General features: G+C 36.2%; 1 protein-coding gene across 1 annotated transcript; it reads left to right on the top strand.

Annotated features, from left to right (window-relative positions):
• The first annotated feature begins 345 nt into the window (after positions 1 to 345).
• On the top strand, positions 346 to 10,966 carry plekha3 (pleckstrin homology domain containing, family A (phosphoinositide binding specific) member 3). Its single transcript, XM_030156671.1, has 8 exons — positions 346 to 686; positions 3,985 to 4,101; positions 4,188 to 4,337; positions 5,235 to 5,356; positions 5,626 to 5,730; positions 6,274 to 6,317; positions 8,080 to 8,174; positions 10,194 to 10,966. The coding sequence occupies exons 1-8, from the start codon at positions 647 to 649 to the stop codon at positions 10,301 to 10,303; spliced, it is 783 nt and encodes a 260-aa protein (XP_030012531.1). The 5' UTR covers positions 346 to 646; the 3' UTR covers positions 10,304 to 10,966.
• The last annotated feature ends 4,375 nt before the right edge of the window (positions 10,967 to 15,341 follow it).

Below are 15,341 nucleotides of genomic sequence, written 5' to 3'. Positions count from 1 at the left end.
AAGGCTGTAAATTAACACTGAACAAACAAGAACTCAAACTATGAATTATGAAGGAGCTGCAGCATCTGAAACTGACCACAATGAACATCTGACAGATAAACAGAACCACAGTGCTTCAGTTTCAGACTCACAGTTTGTCATGTCTTTTTGTTGCTCTCAACTCACCATATATTTTATATTAGTAAGTTTTTATTTTATTTTTTATCAATTACTAGAAGTTTCAGGCGACCCCGTTTTGTGGCATACACAAACATTTTATTCCTCGTTTTTCTTTTCTTTCTTTCTTTCTTTTTTTTTTTTTTTTTTTTTTTTTTGAGTCACGTTTCTAATGTAAAATGTCCTGAACTGCTTTCCGTAGAAGTCCCCTCAGCTGCTGTTTTGTTGACATTTTTCTGCCTCTGCTGACTGGCCGTATGTTAGCTGCTTACAAACACTTTAGCACAAACGTACCGACAGCATGCCGGTATCACAGTCTGGACACTGACATTCCAGAAGTCATCTCATACAGTCTGTATTTTGTTAGAGGGCTAACAGCTCAGGATGGGCAGCTTTCTACGAGAGCTAAGCTAACGCTACAGCGAACATTATTCAACTTAGCCACATTATTGCACCGCGGAAAACTCAATTATCCGATGTTAAGCTAATCATGGAGGGCATTTTGTACAAATGGACGAATTACATGACAGGTGAGTTGTTTAGACATTTGTGTGTGCTTTCTCACACACCATTGTGCTAACAGTCTGGATGATACTCACTGGCTAACTAGCACAGCTATGCTAGCTCTTTACAGGCATGACAACAAGAGGAAATTATATCAAAAGGCGCCACCATCACAGAAAACAAGCTTATTATAGACAAAACGTGCTCTGTTGCACTGTGTTAATTCAGTGTTAAATATACTTCCTGAATATGTGGCTTTAATCTGTGGAAGAGTTATATTGGTCAGTCCGGAGCCCATATTAATATGTCTATTCATTTAACCAGCCCCAATATAAGTTCACTTCTGGTTAATTTCATTGCTGAACATCTAAACTGCAAACTTTAATGATATTAAACGGTGCTGTATTAACAATGGGACTAACTGAAACTTTTTAGACAATAGTTTGAGTCGCATATGAACTGCATCTCACAGTAACAGGAAGTGGTGCAAGGTTTTAATCAGGCCAACATAGCTTGACTATAAATAAAACAAGTTATGCACCTCATGTGACTGTAAATGCTCAGTATAAGCTCGTCTTTGTAGCAGAAACACTCACATGACTGTCATGTGAGCAGTTTTTTTGTACTGTGTAGTGAAAATCCTGCTGTTTTAATTGCTCTTGTTCGAGGAAGTTATTCTTTTCTGTCTCTGTATTCAATACAATACAGTGTGTTGTATTTTGATCTGATCTGAAAGGTCCCAAGGCACAAAAGCTGGAATGAAAAAAGTTTGCAAATGTTCAAAGACTTGAATGGAAACCTATAATGTGCAAAACAATCTATGGGCAGAAAATGTTTCTTAAATGAAATTGGAGAAGTATGGTCTGTGGCTGTGATGTTGGTTCTTCTTTCTATCCAGCAGTTATTGCTTTATTTAACTTAATTTTAAACAATTAGGAGTGGGCGATGTGGCCAAAATCTGGTGTGATGTGTCATTTCATATCATGTTACAGTCATGATTATGTGATTATAGATAAGAAATTATTTGAAGTAAGTATTCGTACTTCATCACATTATTACTTTCTTTTGTAGTTGAAACCCCTTCTATATCTTATTTTGCATGTGAAACACTAAGCCAGGGGTCAGCAACCCTGGTCCTAGGGAGCCACAGTTCTGCATGTTTTAGATGTAGCCCTCTTCCAACACACCTGATTCAAATGATAAGCCTATCATCAAGCTCTGCAGAAGCCCGGTAACGACCATCAGGTGTGTTGGAAGAAGGAAACATCTAAAACAGGGGTCACCAATCCTGGTCCTTGAGGCCCGGTATCCTGCATGTTTTAGATATTTCCCTCTTCCCACACACCTGACAGTCGTTATCAGGCTTCTGCAGAGCTTGATGATAGGCTTATGGTTTAAATCAGGTGTGCTGGAAAAGGGATACATCTAAAACATGCAGGATACCGGCCCTTGAGGACCAGGATTGGTGACCCCTGATCTAAAACATGCAGGATAGTGGCTCTCTAGGACCAGGGTTGCTGACTCCTGCACTAAGCCGTGTTCGGATTGATAGAGTAGAATATGAAACTATTTTCTATCGTCACACAATGTTCATCATCATACTGTACAGCCATTATTACAAAAGTTGTATTATTGCAATTTGCACGTGTCAGTAAACTGTTAAAATGTCAGAAACTGTGTTAGTTTTAATGTTTCTTAGGCAAACATTTTGGGTCAGTTAATTAAAGAAATTAAAAAAACAGTAAATGGGCACTTGGTAGAGCATACAGGGTGGGGAAGCAAAATTTACAATATTTTGAAGCAGGGATTGAAAGACAGTGTATGACCAATTAGTTTATTGAAAGTCATGAGAATTTATTTGCCGCAAGAAAATTGACATAATAGAAAATGTTTTTCTTCTATGTGTCCTTCTTCTTTCTCAATAACTGCCTTCACACGCTTCCTGAAACTTGCGCAAGTGTTCCTCAAATATTTGGGTGACAACTTCTCCCATTCTTCTTTAATAGTATTTTCCAGACTTTCTTGTAATAGTTTTGCTCATAGTCATTCTCTTCTTTCCATTATAAACAGTCTTTATGGACACTCCAACTATTTTTGAAATCTCCTTTGGTGTGACGAGTGCATTCAGCAAATCACACACTCTTTAACGTTTGCTTTCCTGATTACTCATATGGGCAAAAGTTTCTGAAAAGGTATGGATAATAGTGTTAGGTATGATTATGACATCAGTATATGTTTGGTTTCAAAACAATTGACGTAGTGCCTGCTGAGAAAAAACAACTAAATGTTCATTGTAAATTTTGCTTCCCCACCCTGTATATCTCCCATAATTCAGTTCAGTTCATTTATAAGAGGTAGATTTCACTCCAGAATTTGAGAGGTTGGTTCTTTGGTCCATGCTCCACTATTCCAACAACTTTCATCATAGCAGTCTTTTTTTGTGTAAACTTACTGACACAAAAGAAAACCAAACAGACAAACTTATGCATGTAGGTAGACCAGCGTTTAGGAATACAAAGTTTGTACATCATGTCAGAAAGTTTCTCTCTTAAATGTTGTTGTAGGGTGTATGATCACCCAGTCCACATTGTCGTAACAGTGTAACCATAAATGTGTCTGTCTACTCAGCATCCTCAATACAAGTGAAACTAAGCACAACATCAGTTTTATATGTAAATGTTTTGAAGATATCAGAAATTATTTTAAGTGTTTTGTGAGTGTAGTGCTGCCTGATTGCACTAGAACAGGGGTGTCAAACTCAGATCCTTGAAGGCCGTTATCCTGCATGTTTTAGATGTTTCCCTCTTCCATCACACTTGGAAGCCATTACATCGTTATCAGGCTTCTGCAGAGCATGATGATGAGCTGATCATTCATTGAACCAGGTGTGGCTGAAAGAGGGAAATACAGGGGTTGGACAAAATAATGGAAACACCTTCTATGATGCCACAATGTTAGGTGTTTCCATTATTTTGTCCAACCCCTGTATCTAAAACATGCAGGATACCGGCCCTCGAGGACCAGAGTTTGACACCTGTGCACTAGAATCACACTTCATCAAATTATTTTCCATTGTGAGGAAATAGAACATCAGCAGATCACATAATCCAGTAGAAATTCATATATTTTCAGTGCTATAGATTCAAGTATCACAAAAGTGTTTATCATAAAGCATATACAATGATCAAAAATGTCCTCTCAATATTTAAGGTATATTGATTGATTCATGGGTGGTACAGTACTCTGTGGTCGTTGTGCTGATGTAAACCTGTCACCAATGACAAACAGCTGTTGTTTATATTTTGAATTTGTTTTCATTGTCAGGCTGGCAGCCCCGCTGGTTTGTCTTAGAAAACGGAGTCATCTCGTACTATGACAGCGAGGATGACGTGGGTAAAGGAAGCAAAGGATCCATCAAGATGTCTGTGTGTGACATTAAAGGTGAGGACACTGATCTGTGATTTCTTACGTTGACCGTGCTGAACTATGAGGGTTTAACACATGCATATTTATATTGCATGTTTCAGTGCATCCGACAGACACAACACGGCTGGAGTTGATAATCCCTGGCGAGCAGCATTTCTATGTGCGAGCTGTGAATGCAGCAGAGAGACAGAGGTGGCTGGTGGCCTTAGGCTCGTCTAAAGCTGGAACTCTGGACAGTCACAAAAACAGAGGTATTCACAGCTCTTTCCTTCTATACATCAATATACATCTGCCGTTTTTATTTCATGAAGCGTGTTTCACATTAACAAGTAAACTGTTTGTCACACATTAGTGCTACTCAACAGTCTGAATAAATGTGTAGCACAGTAATCCTCCTCAAAACCTAATGTGGGCCAGATCAAGTAGAAGTGTATTATATTCAAACAAAAAAGACAAATAGACTATTTGTTTAAAACCTGGTTTCTCAACTAGTGGGTTATGACCTGAAAAATAGATTTCAAAGTCATTCTGGCTTGAAGAGAATTTGTTTTAAAGAAGAAACTCAGATTCAGATAAACTGAACTGAGGAAATAAATAACTGTTAAGTGAATGGCAAATACAATAGGGTTCATTATGAAAGGGGATGAAACCTCAGTGTGTAGTATGTGAAGTACTTGGATGATAGAATATTGTACCATTAAAACCAAAACAATGTGTAGAATCGAAAATACTTCCACAATTGTGTTTATTAAACATAGCCAGAATTGTAAGCTTGACTTATGTTTCTTCATTTCTGCAGTTATGATACTTACTTTGTATTCATAGGAATCCACTTTGACAAAAAACAATAAGCTCAGAATATTATTGGAGTGATGTTCTCTGAATGGAGGGGTGGAGATATGAGCATTTTATTTTAATAAGACGTGCCTACAAGCCTGTATGTGAAATTTGCGTCACTGAATTTCATAAAAGTGGGTCATGACTTAATCAGCAGGGTAAAAAGAGGGTGGAGAAACTCATGTAAAACATAATTTGCTGTTACCTGAGACTGAGATGATAGAGCCATAAAAGAGCAGTGTGTCTGTTCGTTGACTGAACGCTTAATAAACTGTTCAAATGAGCTTGTCTCATGTTTCTGTCTGTGGCAGGTCCAGACTGTCTGAGGACAAAGATGTCTGAACTCCGCCTTTACTGTGACCTCCTGGTCCAGCAAGTCCAAACAATCCAATCACAACACACTGCTGACACAGAGACCACGCCCACATCTGAGGTAACAGCAGGTCTTAAACCATTCACTTCTTCCTTTCTTTATTTCCACAGTGCTTTTGTATTTTATGAATAAACATTTCTTGAGAGGGTGTACAGTTACAGGGTGCTGAAGTGAGTTAAGTCTTTGCTGAAACTGCATGGGTATTTTTTAAACATTAGGCGACACCAAAACAACCCACTCAACAGCAGTAAGCCCATTTGGACTGAAATCCTAATTGTTCATGTTAAAGTATTCAGTTTAAATTGCAGTGTGTGTGACTCTGTTTCCAGGCCTCTCTCCTCAGTGCCACCTGTGCAACTTTCATCCGGACTCTGGAGGAATGTATGACCCTGGCAAACCAGAGTTTGACTCCTGACCTTCGACCTCCCGAAAGGGTAACAGCAAGCTCTGCAATTTCAAGTACACCAAGACTGCACCAGAGATGATAACTAACACACTATTCAGTTTGCAAAAACAGTTGGTGTTTCACAGTGAAACCTTAGTATGAACTAATAGTGCATGAGTCATATACAGTATTACATGCAAACAGCGGAACCTATATGCAAACATTTCCCACAATACAGTGCAGTAAATCTGACAACTATGTGATAAAAATGACACTAAGAGCAGGAGTTAGAGCAATAGCTCAATGACACAACATCTGAAGTACCCACGCTGCTTGATATTTTTATATTTTAGTGTTGTCTTTGATTGAATGTTGTGTTGATGCCTCCACATTTGAATCAGCCTATGACAGAAACTAAAAAAATGAGAAAAATACAAAATAATCACAGGAAATACAGTATTTACTCTGTTAGTAATGTAGTGTAAATGAGACCTTATTACCTTAACTGTACTGAGTTTGTCTATTTGTAGATACAGTTAACCAGGTTATTTCTCTGAATATTTGATGTCTTGTGTTTTCTCTTTCTTTCCAGATGAAGAGGTCCATCAGTCACCCTGGAACATACAGCTTTGACAGGTGAGTTGAAACACACACTGCTCTAAATCTCCTTTATCCTGCCCTTTCCAAATGTTGGCATCTACTTCCTCATGTTTAAGGTGACAACAGAAAACAATCAGTAACAAGGCTGAGTATATTTTAAATCATGTTGTGTGTTTTTTTTGTGTTCAGTTATTGCTAGATACATTCCTTAGAAATATGGGGGAAATGCATGGAAGAACTACACACACCAATATTACAATGAACAGCCATAAGAATTAGAATTATAGAATCAGCTAATGTCCCGCTATAGAAGTGTAAGATTTGGATGACTTTTTCACCACGGTTTTCCCACTTCTTCAACTGTAAAATGTGTTTGATAAAAGAGAAAGCAAATATTATCTTAAAGAATATGTCTTTAAAAAAACAAATTAATTGTGCATTTTAGTATAAGGACTGATTACATGGATCTACAGGGAAAATGTCTCCAGAATAAAAGTAGTAAAACTTTACCAAGTTTGAGACACGAACAAATAAAAACAAAGTCAAAATGTTGGTTGATTGTAGTTTCCAAGATACAGTCTTCAGTCCCGATGTTAAATTCTGAAAATTAACGAGAGAATGGGTTTTACTCAAGGAATGTTTGTCTCAGAGCTGCTAAATCTACTTGAAAACACTGTCTGTACATTATAATACATTCACTTTACAGGTTCCTTACACTGGAAGATTTACAAATCTGTTGTTTCAGTATACATAAACTAACATATATGTGTAATTACACATTATCATATACAGTGAAAACATCAGATAACCAGCACTTTTATCATTTATTTTCCAATTCATCTCATTACAGTATGTAAGATTTAGCACATTTTATCTCTGAGTTAAAATTGCTGACCACTGTTATGGAACACATTGTTTAAAAGGTTCTTCAAAGTTTTTAGGTTATGATAGAGTGTCACAATATCTGTGTGATACGACAGGTGTGTGGCCACACGGTGGTGCAGTGGTTTGCACTTGTGCCTCACAGCAAGAAGGTCCTGGGTTCGATTCCAACACCAGTTGATGGGGGGTGGGACCTTTTCAAGTGCTTTTCTAGGAAAGACAGCGCAGACCTCCGCCAAGGCAGATCAGTGGCCCCCCCACCCCCAATCACCAGCAAAATTTAATCATTTGTTCCTTGTGCCAGTATCAACATTTCCTGAAATTTTCATCCAAATCCGGGGCACTGATCTGCCTTGGCGGAGGTCTGCGCTCTCCGAGTGCTTCTAGTTTTTTGTTAAAAGGTTTCATTTGTTGATCACAAATTGGAGCTTCATACTGGGAAAACTGGGTCAACTATGTCACACCCTATAGGCCTGATTTTGTTTTCACAAATCAATGATTGTGTTGTATGGAGAAGATCACTCCCCACAGTACATATGATGTACTGGATGCGAATGTCTGATACTGAATGTCAATAATAAATAAATACACACACACACACATATATGTGTATATATATATATATATATATATATATATATGTATATATATATATATATATATATATATATATATATATATATGTATATATATGTATATATATATATATATATATATATATATAAATGCAAGTTTTCACAGGGGAACTTATAGTTACAAGTTAATGGAGGTTAATCTGAAGCACTGCCACTTCTAATAAACAAGGAGACAATTAACTTCACACATATTTCAGTACATTAAATTTGTTTTTTTAATCCAACTCTTGAGCTTTAAGACCCTTGCTCTGTTTTGTTTTGCTTTGTTTTGTGTTCCTCAGGTCAGGTGTGCTTAAGGAGTACATCAGTGGAGGTCATAGGTCAGGCCAGCGCAGGAACAGGACCTGCTCAGACAGCTCTGTTTATGATACAGAACGTAAGACACAACAACACAACACCTTTACGATCGTATTTGTACTGTTTAAATCACCTACTCAATGTGTTGAACAGAAATGTGTAAAATACAGGGTTTGATTGGATGTAAAAAAAAATATCAGGTAACGGTATTTTATTGCACAAAAGCCTAAGAGAAGGAATGAAGGCCTTGAGAGGCAGCCTAAGGATGTAGATCAACATACCATTGTTATCTTACTAATTTATGCATCATTAAACATCAACATTTGTCCAATTTGAAGCACAAAACACACTTAAATATAAACTTCAAGTAATTATACAAGCACGCATATATATATATGTATATATATATATATATATATATATATATATATATATATATATATATATATATATATATATATATGTGTTAGTGTGTGTGTATATATAAATGTATGTATATATATATATATGTGTATATATGTGTGTGTATATATATATATATATATATATATATATATATATATATGTGTGTATATATATATATATATATATATATGTGTGTGTATATATATATATGTGTGTATATATATATATATATATATATGTATATATATATATATATATATATATATATATATATATATATATATATATAAGATACTGAACCTTTAAACATGAACATTAACAACCAAGTGAACCTTCATCTACAAACACAAGCAACTGCACATAAAACATAGTGTATCTTTAATTTATTTTAGTTGTTCCAAAACCCAAAGCCAGTTCACTCTCAGATAGTGAGCTGAGTGACACATTTTCTGTCTAACATTGAGCCTTTTTACATGCACACCAATACTCCGATTATCTGATTTCTGGAGTTATCAGATTACTCAAGTGATCATGTAAACAGGATAATCTGATAGGCTTAAACCGGTAACAGCAGTAATCTGATTATGAGAAATTAGATTAAACGCCTAGATTTCTCCCCAATTCTTTGATGTCTTCACAAATGTATACAGGTTAATCTGATTTATTTCACTCTTTTACATCTGCACATGTAAAAACACAATTAAAAATAGCAGAGAACAGAAGCTATGTAGTCAAACGTGAGCGGAAGACAACAGGAAGTTTAGGTCTACCATCACTACGTACGTACGTACTCCGAAAGAAATCTGATAATGGACAGGAACGTCTAAACCAGGGTTTTTCGATTATCACATTTCTTAAGTGGAATCAAAATCTAAATGCATTGGATCTGATTATTACAATTATCCAATTACTCCCAGATATTGGACTTTTATGGTCATGTAAACAGGCTCAGTGATATTGTACTATTATTCTGCATATATAATATATCTAAGATAAATAAAATATGCTGATATTCAGGTTTGTAGAGCATTCTACGGATGTGTGATTTGGGTTTTTATAGTGGTTTACAACACATGACCACCTGACTGTTAGATTTGCACAAAGCAACAAGTTCTCGTTATTTCAGTCTGGAGTGGAAATGCACAAAAAGAGAAAAGCAAGTATTTCTGCTCAGAGGAATCACACTTTTAACATTATGAAAGTTTTGGATATCAACAGGTTTTTAGATATGTACACATATCACAGTTAGTTGAAAGGATTAAAGAAGGATACTGTGTTTGCTGTGTTGTTTGGTCAAACCAGTCTGACACCAGTGAGAAAAGTTCTGAAAAGATCCTGTTTTTACACAAGCAACTGAGTAAAGCATAAGGAACTCCAACCACTTCTGCATATTTTGACATGATGAACACAGTGTAGCGACAGAAAGTGGATGTGATATTATTTTGATTTGCCAAGAAAACAGTCTCTTTTGTGTCTCTTGTCTCTTTCAGAGTCAGCGCAGTTAGGAGAATATTTTGTGCATGTAAACAGAGTCAGGATCACTATGGAGAGTTGATCATTTTAGGACAGACTTAATAAAGCCGTCTAATTTCTGCTCGTATCCAAGTGTCTTATAGAAACTCAATCTGTGCTTTTCTCAGTTGGGATCAGCTGTGACTGTTGTGTATGTCGTCCGTTGTGTGTGTCTTTCCAGGCGTACTGTCTGGTCTGAATGGTGACTCCTTATCCATTCCTGAGGAGAGAGGCGGCGCTGTGAGCCCCAAGACCACGCCCACTGACACAGATACAGACCTGTCCGTGTGAAGCGCCTGACGTCCGTCCAGACAGCGATGAGCAGCCGTAAAAAAGGTCAACAGCAGGATGAGATCGACGTCTGCGCCGGCTTCAGCTGCGACGTTTTTGTGATTATCCCATAAAACTGAGGACACGCTGAATGACAGCTGACCCCCTCTAAGAATGTCCTCCTTCGGTTTTTCCTTTTCTCTGAAATCAGCTGACTGCCAAACAAATGCACTTAGAAAACACTGACTGATTTTAGCGTTAAGGCTTTCTGTAAGTGTTTGTTTCAGTTGCACAGACCCGAGACAGTGTGACTACAAAGTGTTTGAGGCTTTACATTGGACATTGGAACGCTTCACATCAGGTTCACGTCTCCGCTTTAGGGTCTTAGAGATGATGTGACAACGGTAGCCTTGAGGTACAGGAGAAAGAGAAGGAAAACTGCAGTTGTTGTTAATTTGTTAGTGGGTTCAGTGGTAAAGATGAAGACTGTGATTGTAGTGAGCAGCTCCATGGTAAAGTACGACTTCGAGCAACTTTGAATTTTCGTTTTTGTCTTTGTTTTCTTCTTCGAGTTTTGCTTGAGTGCTCAGATATTATCACAGAGCCAAGAGATTTGTTGGAGTTTTATTCTCTGGGGATGGTGGAATCGTAAACCATCTTCCCATACAGAGTCTCCAGATAAAAAACGTCTCACCTTTTTCTCATTTTTGAAACTTCCCAGTCATGTTGTTCATCCTCATGACAGGCCGTCAGTGTTGTACCTGCTGAAAGTAAATAAGAAGAGGAAGCCTTGTGCCTGTTTGCTCACAGTCTCTTAGTGCTGAGGTTGGGTGTAGAAGACCGTCAGTGCTGAGGTCTGGTACACCTGAGAGTCTTGACATGCCAAACTTCGCTGTGATTTGCACTAAAGTGTTCAGTAAAAGTGCCATTGTTTATTTTTCCCAATCAGACCTCTCCTTTCTGCTCCACACAAGTGTTTGGGTTGTGAAACTGGTGAGAGTTGCGTTCTGGTGTCACGAAGCAGGACTAAAGGGTTATGGATGTAACTTCAGGTTCAACCAGGTCTCAGTGTCACAGCAGTGGGTCCAGGTAAATCCTCATCACTTACTCTGGAGCAGGTTGTTTGCAGTAGCTCATCAAAATACTGAAAAAAAAAAGAAAAAGTGGAGGGGTTTCTGTGGAAGAAAAGAAGCTTAACAGCCCATCTAAAGCCTCTGGTTCTTCACAGTTTAGTAATATCAATAGTTAATCTTAAAATAGACTCATTTAGTCTTGGACCTGTTCACCTGTTTTATTGGTTTTAGTTTGTCTTCATATTTTTGTTCTTTGCATGCCCCTAGACCAGGGGTGTTAAACTCATTTTAGCTCAGGTGCCACGTTGATCCCAATATGATCTGAAGTGGGCCGGACCAATCAAATAATATTAGGGAAAAAAGTACAATTGCATAATGAAAATATTTACATCCACAAAGTTTCCTAAACAGTGTGAATAACAAGAACAACCATGAACAACCTGAAATCTCTTAAGAAAAACAATTGCAATTTTGACAAAATTATGCCTCAGTTTATCTTTTACACATGTATATTACAACTAACAGATCACAGTGGATCTACAAATACACAAAACATTTAGTAACAGGCAGAATATTGTTAAAATTGCACTGACTTGTCTGAGGACATTTCAGGTTCATATTTGTTGAGATGGTTCACTTTTTTTTTTGTGAAAGGATAGTTTTTAAATGTAAACATTTTCAGATAATTTTACTTTTTCGCACTAAAACAAAGAGAAACATTTGGAGTTGTCATGTATAGATTACTATGGTAGTATTTGGAGTTGTCATTATTTATAGATTATTATGGTAGTATTATACTAGTCTGACCCACTTTAGATCTGATTGGTGTGTTTGTGACCCCTGAACTAAAATGATTTTGACACGAACAACTGTTAATATCTTCAGTGTAATTTTTGCATTTCACAAATTCATCCTGTGGGCTGGAGTGGACCCTTTGGTGGGCTGGTTTTGGCCCGTTGGCTGTATGTTTGACACCTGTGCCCTGGACCATTTATTATTAAGCTGAAATAATAAGCATTGATTTGTCTTTAATGGCATAAGAATACATGTAAACACCATATTAATTTAATGGAATACACAGCTGTAAATATAGACGTATATACTGATGCCTTAATAATGTGATACTGATAGAATACTATATTCATAATCTTATCAGTGATATATTCACATCAACATAAGACCGTCATGTGTCTGTAATAGTTCAGAACAGATTTAATCTTCCTTTGTCCATTCTGTAAACACATTACCATCATCTACTGGATTTTAGGGTGACCAGAGCTGCTGCTAATAACAATAATCATAATAAGAATAAGAATAATAAACTAAAAGGCTAAGAACAAACAAAAACAAACACTGATTAGGGACAAGTACAAATATATTCAATTAGTCACAATCTGTAACTTCACTGCTAGATGTCACTAAATGTCAGAGTATCGCATTTTCAGCTCCTAGTCTTCTTAGCCTGTAGTAGCATTTTAATTCCTATTTAACATTTGTTCTTCTGAGATATCTGCGGCTAATCCTACTCATGTTCATGGTGCCAGTAATGTGGTGATCGCTACATTCACAAAGTCTGGGTTGACGGATGAGTTGATCAGACTTGGCGTGATTAGGATAATGGGTTTTTTTTTGATCCACATGACTGAAGACTAGCCTAGTTTTGTTGACCCTGCTTCGTTATACTGATCCCAGATCTGCAGCTCTCTTTTAGATTTTGCATTGTCATCTGTGTTCCAATCAGGTGATCTGACGGGTGGATGTATGAGTTACTGCCTTTGAGTGTCATATTTGTTATTCCTATTAACAAGGATTAACTAGAATGAGTGAAAGTAAACAGTGAGTTTGCACATGATGGGTTACGGACATTAGGTTTTTATGTCTATCTGCTGTTTTCTCAGGTGTGACAGCTTTCTAAATCATCTAAAACGTGTTCTCCTGAGCACAGTGAGAGTGTGGAGAGCCACATTTGTGCTAAAAAAAAAAAAAAAGAAGAATGCGAAGAATTTTTGAGGTTGCAACTAAAAACATTCATCTTAATGCAAGTTGTGTTAAAAATGTAAGATGGTTTTGTGAGGAATGATGAGTAAAAACTGTGTCCGTGTGTGTTCACTGCAGTTTTGTGACACACTGTGCTTTGTAAACAGATGTAAAGAAAACCTGAACTTGCGTTTGTGAAGTACGTCAGAGTGAAATAATCTCCAGACGTTAATCTGTGAAATGGATAAAGGTTATATTTAGCGTGTTTTTCAATGTTGACACTCTGTTGGCCACACATTGAGACTTAAGACAATAAAAACACACCTGTGTATAAACAGTACACCCCCATCATATACAGTTGTTTTGCACTTTATTATAAAGTGATGTTTTTGCTGTGTACAGATAAGAGGTCTAAAGAGGATGAAGTGAAGGTACTGTGGAGAAAACAGTGATTGTATTTGTTAAAATTGTATTCCTGTTTAAAAAGAATCTATGTTTTTAGTTTTATTCCTGAAAGGACGTTTTAAAGCTTCGGTAGCCTTACAACTGAACAACATGTACACTTATTGCACTTAACGTGTCACTTTTACCAAAATGTTCATTTAGTATTTGCTATTAGGCACTGGCTCTGGTAAAGGGACTTTTTTTGTTTTTGCAAGATACATCGATATTGTTGATTTCAAAGAAATTTGAAATCTGAAACTGTTTCTGTACATGTTTTCTTGACCTTCTTTCACTTTCTCTGAATACTGTGAAACCTCCTGTCATTAAAATAAAAGTTCAGTCTGTCATAAGATCATAATCAGACATTTTTCTGTCCCATATGTTGGCTCCTTATACTGATAGTTTGGGATTTTAGAATTATTAATAACTGTAATAAGTGTTTAGTATAATCACATTCTCTTATCTGTGGTGTAAATGTAAGATTTGTTGTTTTGATGGTTTCACTCAAAGACACAATCGGATTAAAGAAGGAAAAAAAATGCACATAAAAAGGTAGAATACTTGAAAATATAAGAAGCACATATCTAGAATTCAGTGGTTTTAGCAAATAAATGAAACTCTTAAGAGTGTTGTAGCTTATAGTTTTAATCAACATTTTTACATATTACAACATTTATTTCTTGCATAAAAGCATTTTATGGCTTTTCACATTGTGTTACAGCTGCAGCGTTATGTATATTTAAAATAATTCCGATTCAGGATTTTCTTATTTTACTGAATATTCATATCTGGAGGATTACGACTAGGGATGTAACGATATGAAAATTTCATATCATGGTTATTGTGACCAAAATTATCCCGGTTATTATCGCGGTATTGTTGAAATTATGCTCAAAATGTACTAATACACACACTGAAATAATTTAACCAAGTTGTATTTTTAAAAAAATTCAAAAACAAGTGAAATAACAGGCACAATGTACCTTCTGTTGCAGAAACATTCAAATATTAACCCTTAGTGGTCTGAGCCTATTTTGGTCGTTTTTCAGTCCTTTTGATTTTGCCTTTATATACTATATAAACAAATGTTTACTATACCCATGTTTGGTATCTTTTTTTCAGCACAACTCTATCATCTGCCTATTATTTTTTTTCATTTTAACCTACTATAAAAACAAAAAAGGCCAGAAAACCCCAAAAAATACATACAATCTGATTTGAAAAATGTATAGCATTTATTGCATAAATAACACACAGATGCTTAACGAACCTTTTCAAAGATTTTAAAAGTGAATATTGGTTCCAAATATTAGGTATATAAAATCAAAATTGTAATAAATTAAAACTATACTCAAATATTTGACATAAAAGCAGATCTTTATGTAGGGTTTTTCCCCCTAAAAGTGCGGTAATAAAACACGGTTATTATGATAATTACAATTTAAACGGTAATACTAATCATCTGTAATTTTACTGCGGTTTATCGTTATACTGGTAATTGTTACATCCCTAGTTACGACTAATCATTATTCCTCTTATTGATGCTTGACTGGTGATTTCTATAA

This window comes from Sphaeramia orbicularis, chromosome 15 (assembly GCF_902148855.1).
Source record: "Sphaeramia orbicularis chromosome 15, fSphaOr1.1, whole genome shotgun sequence".
Lineage (NCBI taxonomy): Eukaryota > Metazoa > Chordata > Actinopteri > Kurtiformes > Apogonidae > Sphaeramia > Sphaeramia orbicularis.
Note: the sequence above shows the minus strand (reverse complement) of the source record. Positions and strands in the feature narration are given on the sequence as shown.